The 21,863-nt window shown below is 48.7% G+C and overlaps 1 protein-coding gene across 7 annotated transcripts in view; it reads left to right on the plus strand.

The window, feature by feature from the left end:
- GULP1 (GULP PTB domain containing engulfment adaptor 1) overlaps positions 1-21,863 on the plus strand; it is a 228,484-nt gene that overhangs the window by 197,463 nt on the left and 9,158 nt on the right. For 5 of the 7 annotated variants that reach the window (XM_083154251.1, XM_083154247.1, XM_083154250.1 and 2 more), the window contains 3 exons: positions 12,602-12,829; positions 14,737-14,875; positions 16,568-16,662. In XM_083154251.1, coding sequence (XP_083010377.1) covers positions 12,602-12,829; positions 14,737-14,875; positions 16,568-16,662 — 462 coding nt within the window. The remainder of the gene's footprint in view (positions 1-12,601; positions 12,830-14,736; positions 14,876-16,567; positions 16,663-21,863) is intronic. The other 2 variants (XM_083154252.1, XM_083154253.1) reach the window with 1 other exon arrangement.

The following is a 21,863-nucleotide window of genomic DNA, read 5'->3' on the forward strand; positions in this document are numbered from 1 at the left end:
GTGCAGAAGCCATGCTAACCATCTGCCAGCAGTAAAATCACAGGCAATAGTGGCCTAGCGGGTAGAGGCACGGCTTCACTATCTCAGTATCAGTAGTTCGATCCTCAGTTGGTTACATTATATTTTTATTTTTGAAACGTTCTTTTTTTTTTTTTTTTAAACCAATACAGGTACTGTACTGTAGTTACAATAGTTGGTGCTTACTGTATCAAATTCTTTCGGACTTTTCCACAAACAAAAATTCACAATGGCAGGCATCCATGTACACGATAGTTAATACCCATACTGTACTGCGCTACAGAGAACGTTTTTTTTCGCAACAATAGATTTCTCCAAACTCAGACACAGACCGACACCTCAGACAATAAGATGTTGATTGCAGTCATATGTTAATTGCAGTCTGCCTTTTTGTTATGCTGGTAATTGTACATAATTCAAATGCACCTATCAGCTTCATGAAGGATTTCCTTTGTCTCTGCCAGCATAAATTCAGCTACAGAAAAAAGAACGTTTCAAAAATAAAAATATAATGTAACCAACTGAGGATCGAACTACTGATACTGAGATAGTGAAGCCGTGCCTCTACCCGCTAGGCCACTATTGCCTGTGATTTTACTGCTGGCAGATGGTTAGCATGGCTTCTGCACCAATCACATACAGTTCATGACCATCCAGTACGTCACTGTGGCTGCGAATAAAAGAAAATAACTCTGTCCGTAAATTAAGGACAAAATCCGTAGTGTAAAGTATGATACTGTAGGTCCTCAAATAATGTTTTAAGTAGTCATCCAGCAATAGCAAAGGTTAGCATGGCTTCTGTACCAATTACATAAATGACCGTACGTAGCTGCTTCTGCGAATAAATACTGTACAAACTGTCCGTAAACTAAGGACAAGATCCGTAGTGAAAAGTGACTGGTTAGCAAAGGTTAGCGAATTTTATCCCGAAACACGGTCCTCAAGGCAAGGAGTTTTACCTGAAAAGCTAAATTTATTTTGCGAAAAAAACCGTTCTCTGTAGCGCAGTATGTACAGTATGGGTATTAACTATCGTGTACATGGAGGCCTGCCATTGTGAATTTTTGTTTGTGGAAAAGTCCGAAAGAATTTGATAAGCACCAACTACTGTAACTACAGTACCTGTATTAGTTTAAAAAAAAAAAAAAGAACGTTTAAAAAATAAAAAATATACAGTAATGTAACAAACTGAGGATCGATCTACTAATACTGAGATAGAGAAGCCATGCCTTTACCCGCTAGGCCACTATTGCCTGTGATTTGACTGCAGGCAGATGGTTAGCATGGCTTCTGCACCAATCAAATACAGTTTATGACCATCCAGTACTGTACGTCACTGCGGCTGCGAATAAAAGAAAATAACTCTGTCCGTAAAGTAAGGACAAAATCCGTAGTGTAAAGTACTGTATGATACTGTAGGTCCTCCAATAATTTAAGTAGTCATCTAGCAATAGCAAAGGTTAGCATGGCTTCTGTACCAATTACATAAATGACCGTACGTAGCTGCGTCTGCGAATAAATACAAAATACTCTGTCCGTAAAGTAAGGACAAAATCCCTAGTGAAAAGTGGCTGGTTAGCAAAAATCCGTAGCGTAAAGTCTTGACGTGGAGCATTAGTCACCCAGTGGTTAAACTATGTATTGCATGGCGTGGTACATAACGCAGGACATAACGCGATCTGCAACTCGCGAGTCAGAGCCCTCAAAAGCGCGTTGTAAACCACGATGTACCTGGCCAGAACTGTACCTCTCTCTCTCTTTCATTCCAGCTGCTCCTTGGGGGATTTGGGCCAGATAGTGTAGCGCTGCTGCTGCCCGGCCTAGCCATGCCGCGCCCGCGGAGAACCATCCACCCTCCCTCCAGTTTTGCACAGCCCGGCTCCCCCTCTGCTCCCCCAACGGCCAGCGTCACGCAGGCCGGGCGGGGAGGCAGAGCGGCGGCGAGAGCGGGTACACTGCGGCGGGGCGCGAAGTCCGCGTCATCGGCTGATGACGCGGTGGCGCGCGGCGCCAGGCAGCATGCTAACAGAGCGAGTAGCGCTCCCGCCCGGGGTAGCGGAGGCACCCCCGGCGGAGGTAGTCAGCGGGGCAGGCGCACGCGGTCCCAGGGTCCCGCAGCAGCAGGCACAGGTGCATCCGCGCCTGTCCAAGATGGCCGCCGGACGCGAGCTGCGGGTTCTGGGACACAGCCCAGGGATTCTGCTGCCCAGCCTGCCCAGCCTACTTTGCCCACGCAGGGCCACCCCTCCACGGGGTCCCCCATGACTCCCTTAAGGAGGGCAAGGAGCGGGTGGCTCTCTAGGGCGCGCTTGCTATCCCAGCGCGTCAGGCTCTCACAGGCAGCGCAGGCTATTTCAGCCACGGCTGCAGAGACAGTGTCCCCTGGAGTTGCGCAGGCACCCTCCACAGAGGTGGATATGGCGGTGGTGCGGCAGCTGGTAGCGATGCTGACGCCGCGGGCGGGTCAGCAACCTGTACAGTCAGGGTCTGGGAATCAATCTACTGCTGTCCTCCCTTCTGTTCTTTCTAACCGGGACCCTGCGGCGCACGTGCTGGCAGCTCTGGGCACGCCTTTCGCGAGGATGGCTTCCACACCACCAAGGGACACAGTCTTGCCGACACCGTCGCAGCACCAGGCAGAAGGGGCCATTGCCGGGCCGTCAGAGGTGGCTGGTCCTTCCGGAACAGCAGGTGCGGCTACAGCGGGAGCTGTGTCAGGTGGGTCAGCCAGAGCACGCAAGAAGCGCAGGCGCAGGTATTCCCGTACATCCTCCTCCTCGGGGTCAGAGTCGGTTACCTCCGGCGAGGAGGGGGGACGCAGATCCAGGCACAGGCGCAGACGCTCCAGGAGACACCGGAGGCGCTCGCAGTCCTCCAGTGGCGACTCGGGCTCCCCGTTGTTCCCTAGGGGGCAGGTGGTCCACTGCGAGAATACGGCAGTACTAAGAGGCCTCAGGCACAGCGTAAGGGATAGGATAAGGGAGGGCAGATACGTCAGCTTCTTTACCATGACTGCGCAAGATGAGAAGGACTATCGCGAGGCGAAGCGTAAAGGGGGGATTGGCGAGGCGGCCTACTGCACGTATCAGAGATGGCAAGTGGGGCTGTTCATGTTTGCTGCATGCTACTTGGAGACCAGACCCCAGGAGCATATGAATGTTATTAGATACATCCATATGATGCACGCCATGTATATGGACGACGGCGAGAACGTCTGGCGGGCTTATGACGAGCAATTCCGACGGAAGCAGTCGGGTTGTGAGATCATGGCCCTTGGCGCTAAGGATGTCGAGGTGTGGATGGGTAAGAAACCGTCGGTTTCGACCTCCGCCACCCCGGCTCCGGCGGCCCCTACACCTGCGTCAGCCCCGCGCAGGGCCCCCTCGTCCTTTCGTGGGGGCTCTGGAGGGGGGCAGTCGGCGGGCAGATGTTTCGCTTACAACGGGGCAGGATGCGCAGCGGGTTCCCGCTGTAAGTTTCGTCACCAATGCTCAAAGTGCTGGGGAGGACACCCGGTTAAGGAGTGCACGCGTGGCAAGCAGGCTGGGGGGGCGCCCAGGCAAAATGCCGGGGCCAACCCAGCCCCTGCTCCTCCTCAGTAAGGCCCCGTCTCCGGTGAGGGGCGACCGCCTAGCCAGTTGGCTGGGGCGTTATCCCCTCCGGGAGGAAGCGCGGTTTCTGGCCGCGGGTTTCTCGCAAGGATTCCTCCTCCCCATTCAAGGGGAGGTGGCGTCCGGGTCTCCGAGAAACCTGAAGTCAGCAATCGACATGCCTCAGGTCGTCCTGGAGAAGGTCGAGAAGGAGGTAAACTTGGGCAGGATGGTGGGGCCATTTCCTAGAGTTTGGGAAGTTTTCCTCCGCGACTTTAACGGTGTGTTGCTGTGGCCTAGCCCTCCGCGGTACAGCGGGGACTTGCAGCTATACACCGATGCGGCGGGGGGAGTCGGCTTTGGAGCCTTCCTGCACGGCTCTTGGTGCGCTGAGACCTGGCCGGAGGAATGGGCTCTGGAAGGGCTCACCAGGAACATGCTTCTGCTGGAGCTGTTCCCTATTGTGGTGGCCCTGGAACTGTGGGGCGACCGCCTACGTGATGCCTGCATCATCTTCTGGTGTGATAACCTGGGGGTGGTGCAGGCCATCAACAGACAGAGCTCTTCTTCTCTGCCTGTTGTGCGCTTGCTCTCTCGCCTTGTATTGGTTTGTCTGCGGCTTAACCTGCATTTTGTGGCCAGGCACGTTCCCGGGGTGGACAACTCGGTGGCCGACGCCCTGTCCAGGCGTGACTGGGCTAGGTTCCGGTCCCTAGCTCCGGGAGCGGATTTGGTTGGTGAGCCGTGTCCTCCTTATGTTTGGCAGGTCATCAGGCCGGCATGGAGGAACTAGCCATGCGGGCTATTGCTCCCAGGACGCTGCGTTGTTACCAAGCTGGCTGGCTGGAATGGGAACAATTCAGAATGTCCGCGTCACAACAAGGTAAGGCCCCTGGCGACGCCATGCTGGCGTTTGTGTGGAGTTTGTACTCCGGAGGGCGGACTGTGTCAGCCGTGAGACGGCTGTTGGCCGGCGTGTCGTTCTTCTCATCGCTGTATGGGAGATCGGACCCCGGTCGGTCTTTTCTTGTGTCTCGGGCCCTGAGGGGCTGGCGGCGCGCTTCCCCTGTGGCTCCAGATAGCAGAAGGCCCATTGACGTGTCCCTGCTGCCTCCCTTATTGGGGGCAGTTTGGGATGTATGTCACTCTGAGTATGAGGTCCGACTGTTTCGCTTGGCATATGCCATGGCATTCCATGGAGCTTTCAGGGTCGGCGAGCTGGTAGCCCCATCGAGGCATCAACCTTCTCCTCTGTTGTTAGAGGATGTATTGATACAGGGCGATTTGGTTTGGTGCCGGGTAAGACGTTCCAAGACGGATCAGACTGGGAGAGGCCAATGGCTGTCATTGCAACCGTGCCCGGTGGAAGGGATTTGCCCAGTGGCGATGGCAAGCGCCTACGCCCTGCTGCGTCCTGACCGCCCCGGGGCATGGTTAATGCATGCAGACGGCTCTTCATTGACAAAGTACCAGTTCTGCCATGTTTTGCGACGTGCCCTGGGATCTCTTGGCCTGGATCCAAGGGAGTTTGGCACACACTCCTTTCGGATCGGGGCGGCCACATCTGCTGCTGCTGGGGGTCAATCCGACGCAGAGATACAGTCTCTGGGTCGATGGCGCTCAGCAGCGTTCCGCAGATACATTCGGTTTGGTCTGTCTCTCCATCTGCAAGACCGTAATCGACTGGACGCATAAGTACTCGTCTCACTTTAGCGGGAGTCTTGAGGTGGTCCACTTTCCCCCGGGGGCACAATTCGGCTTAATTCCAATCTGACATGGCGTCCTGGTTAGTTTACTCCGGGGGTTTTCTGTGCAGTGTGCCTCAAGGTCTGGTCGGTTACGGTTTACTTTATCTTTGCCTTCTCCAGTGTGGTTGGTCTGTCAAGTGAGGTGTGATTTTGATGGCATGCGTCCTAACCTGTTTGCATCTTTCAGGTCGCAGGGACTCCAAGACGGTGTGGGTGATGGGACACTCTTTTGTCCATTGGGCATCGAGGGCATGTGGCAGTTTGAATGACAGTATGCGAGTGAAAGCTCAGAAAGTGCGATGGTTGGGTGTGCGAGGCATGCGCTGGGGAGCGCTACAGGGTCTGTTGCTAAGGTCGGTGCGGGACTTTGGAGTCCCTGAGGTGCTAATTTTGCACCTGGGCGGAAACGATCTAGGCCAATGCACCGCCTTAGAACTGCGGTCGATTATCATCAGAGACCTGCATATTGTGGCTCAGGCGCTCCCTTGCTGCCAACTGATTTGGTCCTCAATGATTCCTAGGCGAGTCTGGAGGAATGCTAGGTCAGGGCCCCGCTTAGATAGCGCACGGAGGAAGGTCAATGCTGCGGTGCAGCGATACCTGTTGGCTAATAGGGGGGGGGTCATCAGGCATGACTCCATCACCTATAAGCGGGGTTCCCTGTATAGGCCGGACGGTGTCCATCTGAGTCCTGAGGGAATGGCCATATTCCTGGACGATTTGTTTAGAGGTTTTAGTTGATGTGTTGTTGTTTAGTAAGTGCTGAGCGTTTAGGGTGGCGGTGCTGCAGCCTAAGGCTTGGCTTGTGGCGGTAAAGAACGGTCCTTGTTCAAATGAATTGTTATGAGGATAGTGGGGTGCGCTCTCCCGTCAATGATACGCTTGTAGCCCATGCCCCTTGGACAGGGGTGGGATGCACCACTTGCCCAAGTGGGTAGCGTGGGAGAGTTGAACACCAATGATGTGTGAATGGTGTGATGTCATCTTACCCCTCTTTTCTCTATGACCGTTCTTTAGGGCCGCCACCCTCTTCTATAGATTAATATATATAGTTGTCAATTAATAAATTTGACATTCATTATTTGAAACGCCAGCACTTGTGTCTGTCTCTTTATTTGTAGTGTTAAGTTAGATAAGTTTAGATAAGTTATTAAAGTGTTATGGCATAAAGATTGCCGATGGTACGTTTAAGAAAACCGATGGCTGAATAAGCTGGAGGTGACATAAACTACCGAAGGAGTCTGAGATGCCTGCACTTTGGTTGTGGTTTGTGTTTAGGCTATGATGCTGCGGCTATAGCCAATTAGGGAGTAGGGAGGAGTTTCCTGTGTAGGAATAGCCAGAGAGTCAGGTGATCTGCACTCTGGTCCGATTTTCCCCACCCTCCCTCCCTATTTTTTCTATCCTTTCTTGGCGGCGGTAAAGAACGGTCCTTGTTCAAATGAAGTGTTATGAGGATAGTGAGGTGCGCTCTCCCGTCAATGATACGCTTGTAGCCCATGCCCCTTGGACAGGGGTGGGATGCACCACTTGCCCGAGTGGGTAGCGTGGGAGAGTTGAACACCAATGATGTGTGAATGGTGTGATGTCATCTTACCCCTCTTTTCTCTATGACCGTTCTTTAGGGCCGCCACCCTCTTCTATAGATTAATATATATAGTTGTCAATTAATAAATTTGACATTCATTATTTGAAACGCCAGCACTTGTGTCTGTCTCTTTATTTGTAGTGTTAAGTTAGATAAGTTTAGATAAGTTATTAAAGTGTTATGGCATAAAGATTGCCGATGGTACGTTTATGAGGAGGGGGCAGCACATCTGAGCCCTCGGCCGGGCCCCTCTAGCAGCCCCTGTTATTAGTACCCACTGCCTCTTTTTTGTTTGGTGCCACTAAGTCCTGGCTCTGGTTTCTCTCCATGTTCTCTCACAGTCTACAAGAATAATTGTGATGCTTCAATCTTAAAGGACCAATAAAAAGTAATAAAATTAAATTTTCAAAATGAACCATGAGAGTTACATTGGTTACTGCCAGTCAGCCTATGTATTGTAGCTCCGATAAAAAGTTAAATATTATTTCCCCAAGAGCCTCCACTCACATTGGACAGTATACCGAGACTTTACTTCATGTCAACCCTCTGACTGTATCAGCTACTGTGACATCAATGGCCCATGTCCCTGTGTATGAATAAACCAATCCATACAGTATTAGGGGGTCTAGAGAGAAAATCCTTAAATCTAACATTTTTTCTGGATTTAGATATTTTCCCTATTTATCGTGGGATGTGATGGTGATTACAGGATATGGCTGGTGGTGGACAACACAGGGGAAATAATTTTTTCCTATTTCAGATGGACAGTGGTGGTACCTGCTCTGCTAGATGTCCTCCTATGCTACCACTGTCCCAGTAATCTGCATTCCAAAAAGCCAGTGTAACTTGCCAGAGGCATTGACGGTCCACACCCTGCTGGTGGAAACTAATACTCCTTTTTACATTGCACAAATATCTCGGGTTATTGCAATGTCAAACAAGGGTTGAGGTGCGGTGTGAAAGCACCAAACCTAATATGCACAGTTTTGTCAAATTTGCTGCACAGTTCTCAGCTTTGTGATAGACAATTAAGGACTACCCTTGTATCTCGGAGACCACTACTACAAATCAGTTCCCCAACTACATTTGAAGGTAAATTTATTAATCGTTGATTGGGGTTTCACATCCACCGATAGTCAACCGCTTTAGATTTAAACGACAAGAGAAATAAACGATAGACCAGCCTTGCTTAGCAATTATACCAGTTGCCATTTTAAACCCAAACAGCCAAAGCCAACTATCACTGGTGGCTTTCGGAACCTGACCAACGGTGATCAAATCTACCCCCAGAACACAACAGGCCTCACATGCATCTTGACTAGATTACATACATATATGGATTTGTTCCACAAACTTCTTTAACTTCTCTTCCATCCGTACAATTTGTAGAAATATGTTATTTCTAGATAGGTTGAAAGATATTGCAGTCGTGTCAGCAAATGCAATGGCTTTGTTATCTATATACACAATACATACTTAATTTATTGTGATGGAAAATAACGAGGAACAGATGTCTGAAAACCATCCGATCTCCACTGACTATTATTTTTCCACAAATGTTCCAAAAAAACTTAGAAATTCTTTGTCACCTGCCAAAAAAATAGAAAGTAATTATTATTGTAGGATATGGTACAGCAGAATCCTACTTAGATCTGTGATCTGTATTATTTGCAGAGTCGTTGGCTAGTTCTATGAGTGGTTTCCTTTGTGTAGAAGAGATTATAGGAGTCTGTATGTCTACTCTTGAAAACATTTATTTTAACCACAGATAACTTCCGCTGTTGGTCTGATGGTACTTACAGGCAGTGTTCCCTCTAAGCTGTGCGCACGTGCGCGCGCACACAACTCGATGAGCGTGCGCACAGACATTACAACAGAGCGCACAAAGCAGCAGTGGTCCCTTTTTGCAGTTATGGACTCAATTAATGTGTGTTTCACCCATTAACTACATTGTGTGCTGTGTTTTGAATGTTTAAATGTTTATTATCATTTTGAAGTAAAGTTAACACAAATGCTGAACGTCATTTTCAAGTTATATATGTGACGCGCAAAATTTTTAATTTCCTTCCAAATCTGCACAGCCAAAATCTTTTGCCGCACACAGCATTCGTAAAATTAGAGGGAACATTGCTTACAGGCACCCTTATAATTCATGTCGCTTATTGTAGACGCTCCCGAACCTCAGGAAGTTTCAAAAAGAGGGCACAGTGTTACTGTGCCGTGGGGGAAATATAAATTTTCCCCATGTCAACCTTCTGGAATTGACCTAGACATTGTCAACCTAACCACTGTAGAACTTATGATCCACACCCAAATACAACAGCTGCAGGCATTTCTGAGGGTCCTGGTGAGTTTGCCCAGTGTTTTATAGGGGCAATATTTAAGGCAGAACTGGGTTCTGCCTTAAATATTTAGTATTTTGGGCCCCTTAACCCTTTGAGAGATGTGGAAAATATCCGCTAAAAATGTCAGCATTGCTCACATTTGTTAATTAATATATATATATATATATATATATATATATATATATATATATATATATATATATATATATATATATATATATATAGTAACATTACCGGTCATTATGATGAACACAAGTGTTTATTCAGCAATTTTCACACCTATTTTGGCAAATTCACTTGGCACGCAAAGGGTTAGATAACCTTAGTTAATAATGGAGGAACCCATTATATTGCACAAGATGGATAAAATACCTGTACTACAGAATGTGCTTCTTTTATTACATCCATGTTAACGATATAAAGTTGGTGATCGATTAACAGTCAGTAGGTCTTTCCCATATGGTCGACATGAATTAGATCAACGTGGTCAAAAGGCCAACTTGTAAAAGGTCAACAATGCTTAAAGTCCACAATTTAGAATGGTTGACGGACATACGGTCAACACAAATCTTTTTTGTGTGCTTCAACTTTTCCATACTTTGCCATCCACGTGTACCATGATTGGGAATAGTACCCTGTGCCTAGGACAACGGTAGTGGGGCGAGGCACCTTACCCAAAGCATGGTGGGTGAAGTGGTACAATAATTGTGGTTACATGGGGTTGAACGAAAAACACCGGCTATCCCAACAAGACCCTCACTCCCCACCCACAGGACGAATTTGCACAGCATCTGATTATCGATACTCTGCGAATGGGTACATCCTTTGGAACGCATGCCCGACATCTTCTAGAGAATAAATCCTGATAGTTTCTCCTTCACTAGCCATTCGTAAGGTGATTGACAGGAAGTTGGCATCTGGCGGTGGAAACCGGACATTTTGTGGGAGTGCTAAGAAAAATGCAGGTGTGTCAAAAAAAATGCCTCCAGGGCTACCCAGAACTTGCGATGAGTTGTATACATTATAAAAATCATTGGTGAGTCTGTTACAAAGGATTTGGGACATTTTTGTTCAGCTGCAAATTTTAGGCTGGCCTTACATCTCCATTTGCACAGTATATAAACTATAGTAGGCGGCGTCTTCCTGATCTCTAGACGCTGGTTATTCACTCAGCAGTGATCAGTTATGATGAGTCCCTTTAGCACAGTACATATCCCCCTGGGAGAGCTCCGCACAAAGGGGGCATGTCCTCATGCTCACAAAGCCACGGCCATTCCCTGTGACATTTTTACGGGCAAGCCCACTTACAGGGCCCCACACACTTTTGTGGTGTCACTGATGTATTACCTTCATTTACTCATAAAAAAAAAAAAAAAAAACAATGTTAGCATCAAAGCAAAAACGTCTATTATTACTAAAATAACTGGGTTTTTTTTAGGGTTTTCTAAAAATCGACACTTTAACTGCCGTTTAGAAAAATGGTTTGGGCCTGCTGTTACTATCTGTACAGCCTATTCCCACAATGCATTATGGTATGTCCCTTTGCTGACACGTGTAGTATACCCAGTAATGCTGATCTTTCATTATCACACAGCGACTTAATCTAATAATGTGCTGCTGAAATATTCCAGGCAACACGTTGATGGCCTGACTCACAGGCTCTGAGTGTATCAGCTGGAGGCCATTTTGTTTCCCTCTGTGGTTTAGGTCAGACATGACACACGGTGTTTCCTACATTTGGTCTGGATTATATTCAGAGTTTGGCTCTGACTTAATAAAACCCACACAATCATGGTGTCATGGCTTTGGCTCGGCATTGTAGTCTGTTTCTAATTCATACATAAAGGTAAGGCTTCATGTATTCAGGAGGCTTCGCCACGTCGGGTAACGCATCAGTGGAAGGCCAGATTCAACGTCTATGAGACCATTATCATCACAATCTGATACTTCAGCGAATCTGGCCATAACTGCATTAAAAAGGATTTCCAAAACTTATCAAGGCCGATGTTTAATTTCCTATTGTTTGTACAACTACAAATAAACACATTACTTTAGTGTAATACAAAATTGGGTTATTTCAGATATTCAGCTGGAAACCAAGATGCCGGTGGTCAGAATACTGACACCAGACTCCACCATGAGGGAATTCTCACAGGGGTCAGGAAAGTGTACTTACCTTCCCCCTGCCATCTCTAACCCAACCCCCCCTTATAAGTGCCTAACCTCAACAAACCCCGCCCCTGACAGGGTCAGAAACTACAACTACCTTCTCCTGCCACCCCAAACCCTCCCCAGCAGCCTGACCCTAACCCTCCTGCCCCACGGCTTAAACGTAACCCCACTGCACCACCGCCTAACCCAACCCCCCTTCAAAGTGCCTAACCTTAACAACCCCCCCCCCCCAAAAAAAAAACAAAAAAACAGGGGGTCAGGAAAGCACAGTATACTTAAATTCCCCTGCCACCCCTAACCCTCCCCCGCAGCCTGACCCTAACCCTCCGCCCCAAACCTAACCACCCCTGCACCACCGCCTAACCCAACCCCTTTCAAAGTGCCTATCCTTAACAAACCCCCCCCCCAACAGGGGGCAGGGAAGTATGCTTAAACTCCCCTGCCACCCCTAACCCTTTCCCACAACCTGACCCTAACCCTCCTGCCCGACTGCCTAAACCTAACCCCCCTGCACGACCACCTAACCCAACCGCCCTAACACCCCCCCCCCCCCAACAAGGGTCAGGAAACTGTACATACTTTCTTCCTGCCCATCCCTAAAACGCCCTTGTTGAAACCCAGCCCTAACCCCCACCCTGCAGCCTGACCCTAGCTGTCTTCACTACTGCCTAAACCTAACCCCTCTGCCCCACAGCCTAACCCTAACCTCTCCTTCCCCGCAGCCTAGCCCTAAGTCTCCTGCCCCAGTGCCTAAACCCAACTACCACCCCTTCTCTGGCTGCACGATACCCCGGCCTGGCATCGACAATCCTGATCCTGTTCGAACGTCCGCCCCCGATGTTCTGATGGCAGTTGGGATGCTGGCGTCAGTATACTGAAAATCAGTTGGCCCTCCCAGCCTCCCAGAAAAGTGATCTGCTAGCCAGACACCACCCACCCGCATCTCCCCCTTCTGCCTTCAACGCTCTCTACACAGATTCACACTGTACGTTAATTTATATTGGCCCCTCCCCTATATATATATATATATATATATATATATATATACATTATGTATATTAAATAGTGATGCTATGAGATTCTCTTTGCTTCTGTACTGTGTACTGTAGCTTGTCTTTATTTCCTGTGATTCCTCTACAGCTGCTGCATTTAAGAGCCAGTCATGAGCCATGTATGGCCGAGAGATCCTCTACGTTTTTCTGGTGTAATAATGAAGCTTCGGTTCCGTGCTTAGATATCTGCTCTATAGCTTTCACTCCCATGAGTTCTCCTGACTCTAGATTACCGACAGGATTGCATCTAACGCCGCCACCTTCCAAAAACACTCCTCCAAAATGTGACGGCGAATACAGCATCCCACGGCCTCGTGTAATTCTCCACTGTTTGCATCACTTCACCATCTGTTCAGTGTCGTGTTGTACGCTGGTTGCATGTTGTTACAGTATTGCTACATATCAGTGCTACTGCTAATTGTGCATCGCTAGTACCCAATCAGTGTGGTCGGTACGTACAGTAGTTGTGACATGCAACGAGATTTAAAAGATACAAACACAGTAATACCAGCATTGCACAGCTGTGGGCGTGACCACAATGATGGGATCGCATTGGCCAAGCCATACTATTGGCTCAGTTGATTAGCTCAGCCTCTGGCCCCGCCCCTTTCACAGCCTGCCCGCCGCCCCAGCCCCCTGCTTCCTCAAGATGGCTACCCTCTCCCGAAGAGGTCAGCCGAAAAGTAGGCAACCCCAATCTAATGCCTCTTTCCAGGAGCCACTAGATGCGTCCCTCCTACTGAAGGGCTTATAGCTGCTTGTGTGGGCAAATAAATATGTGATTGGGGCATCAGTTGCACCCCTGTAACATGTATGACAGAGAATTTGCCCAAGCCTTGGCCAAGTATTACTCTTCTTATGTCAGTGTCCAGCCTATAGCTTTGGGCGTGATACATTCCTCTGAAGTCCTAGGTGAGTTATAGAACGATTACTGTTTTGCCCATTATCCATACCATGGCAAGATGGTTAGGCTTAGGTACGGTAAACTGCTTCTCCAGCAGATGTAGTTCTGCTCGAATGCCATTACACCACCCACAAGGTCCTTCCTATACAGTATGACTAGGGATGCCAATACCAAGGGCATTTTTTCAATCCCAGAAATGGAGAGTGGCGATCCTCGAGAGACTCAGTGAGTCTCTCAAGAGGTTGCATGGCGGGTGGTGGTGTGGCTGGTAGGCGTGGTGCTCACAGCAGAGCGCCGGCATCAGGAGCAGCCGGGCAGCGCCTGAGCTGGTCTCTCAGCGCTGCCCGGCATTAGATTTCCCCATGCGCAGGGCAATCCTGGAATGCTGGGATTAGAAGCTCCAATCCCAAAATTAAAATCCTGGCATGAATGGGCCCGTTACTTAAACAGGCATTTTTTAAGGGATCAGTAATTGGCATTATTTGGCCCCTCAATGTGTGATCTTTTAGCTTTCTATTACATATACCCAATCTCACCAAAAAACTGGGTTGCACCTGGGCTTTGGACCCAGGTGCAACCCAGCGTTTGACCTCTTTTACACCTCATCCCCACCAGGCATAATGCGGCCGGTGACATCGATGTAGGTTCTTGAGCCAGCACTTGGAGATGACATCATCTCCAAGTGCCGGGAAATCCACCAGCTGGGACTTCTACAATAACAACCAACACGACGGGGCAAACCCAGCACCCGCAAAACCTGCTGGGCTACCCCCAGCCTCCGTGCGCCCCCAGCCTCTGTCTGTGAGGTGAATGGATGCCGCACGCAAGCGTAGTGCAGCAGACAGCGGAGGCTGTATACGCCCCCCGCCCAACCTACGAACTGACCACAAGACACTGCAGCCAGGAGGTCTGGGCTCCCGTGAACCAGGGTCTCACTCATGATCAACCCAGAAAACTTCCCGAGTTGATTTGCCGGGTAACAGGACCTGGGTTATTTCTTTTTTACCCCATTTACACCAAGCACTGCCGTAGTTATTGCTTTGGTGTAAAGGGGTATTAACTAACCATAATAGAGAACACAGATTTTATTAAATTAAATGCCAAAGATGGCCGACAGCAGCAACACACGATGCCGATTACTGGTGCGAGTGTATAATGAAGATTTGCACACAGTCCTGGATTTGTTCACTAGAAACAACCAAATGATTTACACGGTGCTGTATGCGTGTACTTTGTATGGGCTATGTTATGCATTTGCATGATGGGTGTCTCTTGTATTAGTATGGAACACGCATGTAATATGTGACTTATTATTTCAGGCTGGCAGCGTAACACCGAAATCACCCTCCACGGATATCTTCGATATGGTTCCCTTTACCTCAATTTCCCCCGAGTCCACCACGCCCACGCGGAACGGTACACAGCCACCGCCAGTCCCCAACCGAGCAGCTGACACAAGTAAGTTTCTGGGATTTACCTAATATTGTCCATGACAGTTTCACTCATCTGATTTACATATTGGGGCTCATTCTGAGTCAATAACATCTGTGCATTCTTGCCTCATGCAAACCTACTGTCCCGCAAGTTGCAGGAGACTTGTGATTTTTTGGGTACTCTCCCAAACAACCCGTAGAATGGGTTCTCCTTATGGATCCTGCTAATTTCCTCATGTAGTGGGCAGGATATTAAGATAATGCCAGGAATTGCATTCCATAATTTATTTATTTATATATTAACAGTTTCTTATATAGCGCACACATATTCCGCAGCGTTGTACAGAGCATAGTTGAACATTCTCATCAGTCCCTGCCCCAGTGGAGCTTACAATCTATATTCCCTACCACATGTACACGCACACACAGACATCTTAGGGTTATTTTTTGTTGGCAGCCAATTAACCTACCAGTATATTTTTGGATTGTGGGAGGAAACCAGAGTACCTGGAGGAAACCCACCCAAGTACAGGGATAATATACAAACTCTGCACAGTTAGGGCCATGGTGGGAATCAAACCTATAACCTCAGTATTGTGAGGCAGTAATGCTAACCATTACACCATCCGTACTGCCCCAAAGGACTGCTCCATAAAGAAGGGGCAGGACTAAAATTATGCAAATTGTGATCATTTTAACCCAACACCTTTACCAAAGATCCATGATTTACAGCATTTATAGTGACTGGGGTGGGGCCTATTCATATGGTAGTTTGGCCCCGTCCATGAAGTTCCTGACTGCTTCTCTCCAAACTTCTTCCAGAGAGAAGTATGTTAAGCATGACTTACGTACTCTCCCTCAAAGGAGAAAAGTAGAATAGAGAAAACAGAATATAATGTCAGTGTCCCAAAGAGAGGGGTTGGTTATTCTTTACCCTGGCCTACTTTAGGAGCCTTGTGGGGGCCCACTACCCCCTCCCCATTACAGAGAGCTGAGCTGGGAGTTAGAGAACTAACTACCACTGCAGCAGCCTTTCTCCCCAGCCCAGCACACACTGCTCAGTGCTGTGTGCTAAACTGACTGCATTTCTATGGTAGCCCTTTGCCTGTGCAGCCTGACTTTGACGACAGGACCAGGGTCACCAATTTACACCTCGCATCGGCTGCATGTGACTTCGCACAGCCGCCACGAACTGCCCATAAATGGTCCAGACACGTCTGCAATATCCAGACCACAGCCGCCCAACGCCACATCGCTGCCCCATGCTGTCTCTCCATATAAGATAAAAGCAGAAGGCTGGAAGTGGACTATAGCATTATCCAATATACTACAGAAAATGTGACGTTACATCTTGTTAATCATTATAAAGAAAAGCTGCATACATATTTATTAAAAAGCAGAAACTTTTTTAAATATATAAAGTGATTTATATATAGTAAGTGTGCACAAAATGATGTATTAATTGAATTAGTTCTTTTTAATAAAAAAATGGGGAATTAAAGTTATATATTATTGGCAATGGGCACTGATTTATTTATTAGCTTTTGGTGGGTCGGGAGGTATCACGTAGGCAGGGAGGCGGCCTATAACTCACGCCCCTCATGAGGCCACACCCACCGCATGCACCGCATGGCGAAATTACATTATCTACACCTGCTGTAAGTCATTTCTATTGTAGAACTGTTCACACTTATCCTTCTATATTGTCTCTGTTTAGAAAAAGATCTGTTTGGAGCAGAACCGTTCGACCCGTTTTGTTGTGCAGTGGGGGATTTTACACCCGACATACAGTCCAAACTTGACGAGATGCAGGTAAGTCGGCTTAACGGCGCAAATCCGCGCAATATAAAAAATATGGGGCAGAGACATCTGACAATTTCCAGAATGGAAGTTGCTCAGAATCAGTTATCGGCCAATCACAGGGTGAAGATAATCAAGACATGAAAAAAACACATTCCCCCAGCACTCTGCAATGGGCCAGCACAGACTCGTATCCTACTGTACATGATAATAGTAATGCAGAGATCTCAGTTCAGGGCCGGTTTAAGGTCTGTGGGGGCCGCTAATAATAAAAATAGATTGATAGATATAGTACAGGATGGGGTTATCTGCAGTGGCGTAAGTTGAAATATTGCGTCCGCATATATACTTCATATTCAGGAGCTGGGCTGTCAGCGATGCTGGTGGGAGCCGGGCCTGATGTCAGTTGCTGTAGGCAGGAGACGGGATGTCATCACTGTGGGTGGGAGCTGAGATGCCTGTCAGCACTGCGGGTGGGATGTCAGTGCTGCGGGCGGGTTCGCTGCGGTGGTCCCGGCTCCCCTACTGGCTTCATTCTGATTCTATGAAGAACAGACCATCACAAAATGTCCGCCCCCAGACAGCAGACAGTTTCAGAGAACTGTCTGCTATATGGGGGGCGGACATTTTATGATGGTACATCTCCATAGCAGCAGAATGAAGCCAGGAGGGGAGCCGGGAGCGAAGGGTGTGGTACAGGGGTCCGAGAGTCGGGATCCCGACAGTCATTAGCCCGACGTCGGGATCCCGACTGGCCGGACCCAGATAGCATGGTGAGCGCAACTGCGCACCTTGCGGGCATGCTGCGCTTGCAACGCTACGGGCACAGTGGCTCGCTACGCGAGACGCCTATTCTATTCTCCCTCTTTGGGGGTCATGGAACCCCACGAGGGAAAATAGCAGGTCGCCGTCGGGAACCCGGCTGACGGTGTTTTGACAGTCGGGATCCCGACGTTGGGTGAATGCCTATCGGGATTCCGACTGTCAGGACCCCATCCGGCACCCTGCAGCGAATACAGGTAAAGCTGCGAGAGATGGGGAGGGGCATTACAATAGCACCACAGCGCCCCGGCGCCCGCACATACACAGCGCCTCCCCTACTGCGGTGCTATTGTTACGCCACTGGTTATCTGCCCCTCCAACTTTTCTCGGCATCAGCAGCTAGAGGTGCACTAAGACCCAGTAGATTTTATGTGGGACACATCTGGGACCCCTAATAGAAACTTTAAAAGGGGGACCCCTGTGAACTGTTGGGAGTAGGGATGGCCATCTACTCTATTGCCATCAATGGTTGCTGAATCAGTCTCCCACATGGAGGGGCCGTCCAGTAGGAGGTGAGCGGTGACACAGGACTCTACAGCAGAGGCAGATAGGGACGAGTGTGGGGCCGTCCCGGAGTAACGGCCCTGCGTGATTGGCGGTCATCCGTTGGAGCAGTGCAGTGAGTCAGTGGCCCGGCCGGTTCTGGCTGTATGTGTGGGGGCCCCGGGACAGCTGCCCCTATCGCCCTTCCTTTAATCTTGCCCTGGCTCAGTTACACACATCTTCAAACATATAATAAGCCGGGTGGTGTTACACTATGCAGGAGGAGGGGGTGCAGTTTAGGGCCCCTCCCCCGGTGTTACACTATGCAGGAGGAGGGGGCGCAGTTTAGGGCCCCTCCCCCGGTGTTACACTATGCAGGAGGAGGGTATGCAGTTTAGGGCCCCTCCCCCGGTGTTACTCTATGCAGGAGGAGGGGGTGCAGTTTAGGGCCCCTCCCCCGGTGTTACACTATGCAGGAGGAGGGGGTGCAGTTTAGGGCCCCTCCCCCGGTGTTACACTATGCAGGAGGAGGGGGTGCAGTTTAGGGCCCCTCCCCCGGTGTTACACTATGCAGGAGGAGGGGGTGCAGTTTAGGGCCCCTCCCCCGGTGTTACACTATGTAATAATAGCCCCACTTTGAGTCAGATATATTCATGTGTTTGTAACATGAGACAAGTCACCGGGAGGGTCCTCCAATATGGAGCTACAAGCGTACCCCCCATGCAGTGATCCCATTCATGCCTCTCAGAACAGTGACACTTTCCGAAGCTCATCATCATGGCCCGCCCCTTGCGCTACAGTGTCAACAATTGTGAGTGGGGGATGGGGACGTATTGCTGTTATCTCACTGCTTTGCCCCACGCGTTGCAGGTGTACGATCACTAGGTCTGCAACAACTTGGCCGATCGGCATTAGGTCGACACCACTTGGTTGACTTGCATGAGGGTCAACATGGGGTTAGGTTGACAGGGTCATTAGGTCAACAGGGTCATAAGGTCGACATGGGGAAGGTCAACAGTCAAAAGGTCAACCTTCAGTCAAGTTGACCTTCATGCTTTTCGACCTAGTTGCTGTCTATCCAATGATCCACACCACCACCACCACGCCCTGGGTGTTAGGGGACAGCAGCGGGTCGGACGGTATTTTGTAACGTTTCTGATTTCTGTCCTGTGTCGCACACCAGCCACGTTAGCCGCACTCTGGGGAATCTCACGTCACAGATCTCACATGTGGCCTACAAGTGTCACATAAACTGTCTACAACAAAATGTTATCACCCTTATTTAGATGTCATTTGGCATGGTAATGGGATATTTAATCACCTTATCACACTAATGAGAAATTAAGGATAATGTGGATGTACCACAAAGGGCATGCAGGGGTAGGAGCATGTCCCTATGATGTGTTTAAAGGAAAGTGATCATTAACACAGGCAGAGACTGCCGGGGACGTATCCTATGTGACATTGTTCAGATGGCATTAGCCATTGTAGTCTATGGGCCCCATAGACTACAATGGTTAATGCCATCTTAACAAGGTCTCGGAACTACGGGCAAGGGGCAATACCATACAGACATGGGAAAGGGTAGATCTACCAATAAGAACTGTTCTTTGCAATGGCCGCTGGTCCGTGGACACCTGGGAGCCTGGATGCACATGTAGAAGGAGGGATCTGATCCGCAGCTTAGTACATACGCGAAATTCAGTAAAACCCTGAAAATGGGAATTTACCACATTTTCCTGCTAGTACATCCTGTCCAGGATATTTTATATAGTTGAAAGGGTTAACAACATAAACAATATCTATTGTATTTCTTATACTAACCTGCTTTGCTTATCTCTGATTTTCTTTTTATGCCTTTCCTGGGACATTAGCGACAGCGATGGTCAGTATTGTCATTTACGTTTTCTCTTTGTTTGTACACAAAGTATGACATTGTCACTTTATGGACACCCTGCATGACACCCGGCCTCATCCGAACAGATGCGTCCTGATCTGTAGCTGAAGTCATGTGACTCAGTCACTCTTGGCGCACCACATTATTCTGACGCCAAGTTCCGTTGTGCTGCATCGGAGGCTGCATATGTGATTAAATCTAATTCCTATAATGTTGCCGTCCGGCGCCTGTGGTGCACTGCGAATGTTGGATCGATGCGTCTGCCATGTGACTAGAATGCAGCATTGTAAGATAAAGATGTTACACTGCTCTTCGCGGAGTATCTCAGTTCTGCTGGCATCTCGCACCATATAGCATATAACCGTGTGTAGGACACATCCGTATTCACTAACTGTAACACTGCCTGCAATCCATGTGTACTGTACAGTATATCTCATATGAATCAGTGCACATACTGTATAGGGGCCCATTTATCAAGGATCGCATTTACAATGTGATCTGGGCAGAATACTGTATTACCACCCAGGATAGCATTGTAAAAATGCGTTCCTATTGGTGGGATGTATCATCTCACACACTAAGCCGGGCACCGGGGTACTAACTAACCACTAACTGCACCACTCCCGACGGCAGTGCGGTCTGTAGACAATAGGCTGTAATGGACTACCACCATTTCAGAATGATGGTAGCTCAGAGACTGGAAGTAAAGCTGCCCGGTGGTGATACATCGGGCAGCTTTGCACACCCCCCCATAGTAACCCATGGGAGATGCAGCCGGCGGTGGTGCAGAAGGCGTTGTAGATTCCTGCTGTGATCCCTCATTATACATTTGGATGATATTTAACTCTCAAAAACTGATGTTTTGGGGGATTTTGCCGGAAATATTAAAAGATAAATGGGCCCCATAGACAGTATGGGAATGACTTAGAGTCAAGCACAAATGCTTTACGCTGCTGAGTATACAGTATATATGAGTGTTATGCGCAACGTGTCACACAGCGCACTTGTGTCACTAGTTTGAGCTTTGTGTATATCACATTAGCAGCACCTTATATTTTCAGATTTGTTTCCGAGGCTTTTGCTTCATACTTGACACTGTGGGGGGGCTGGGCCAACCGCTTCCAGTCGCGGGTCAGCAGACCTGTGGGTGGGAAGTAGATTGGTGACGGTTCCCACAAACACTGCGGCACAGAGAAATCCGCAGGCTTCCATAGAGTAACGCCATCTTTTGCTGGCGTTACTTTATAATGTAAAAACCCGATGATCGGGTTTTAGTGCATGGGGAAATGCGGCATCTCCAGTTTAATCACCAGGGAGAGGGGGCCACCAAATTACTGCCTTGGTCCTGGTGACAGGAATCCTAGTTTCGGCCCTGTCCATGTGCTGGAATAATGTTAATGAGGTCCTTACCGGCACTACTTTTGTTGCTAGTTAATGTTTCAGAAATACACTTATTCGCACGGAGATGCTGGAGGGACATCGATTGGAGAACTTTTTGCATCCCCTCGGATACATTTTTGTTCAAGTTGGACAAATCCCTGTCTAAGTCGGAATCGCAGCATTATCATGACAAAAGGCAGACGGTCATATAGTAAACAATATACGTCCTAATAACTCCCCAGCCCACCCTCAGCGCAGCCTGCAACGTGTGCCAGCTGTGATGCCTGTGTTCTCTTATTACAGCCCCAACAGGAGCAGCAATCCCAACATTACTATAACATTCCATACTAACAACCAGCCATAAATATATATCGCTGGTCATATTCCCTTGTCTATGGAACCATGCAAACAATGATCATTTCTCCTGACGGCTGTATGTCACGTCACACAACTGCTGGAGGAAATGTCTCCGGAATCCTTTGGTTCCGGACAGTAAACTCTCAGTGTTCTGCGTGCGGAAGGAAAGTTCTGCAGATCTGACACTTGTCAGGGGGGGGGGGGGAGTGCTGTAACATAAGGCTGGGTACAGTACCGGCACGGACACAAATGGGTGCCTACATACACCTGTCAG

The sequence above is a fragment of the Crinia signifera genome, chromosome 7 (assembly GCF_055691185.1).
Source record: "Crinia signifera chromosome 7, ASM5569118v1, whole genome shotgun sequence".
Taxonomy (NCBI): domain Eukaryota; kingdom Metazoa; phylum Chordata; class Amphibia; order Anura; family Myobatrachidae; genus Crinia; species Crinia signifera.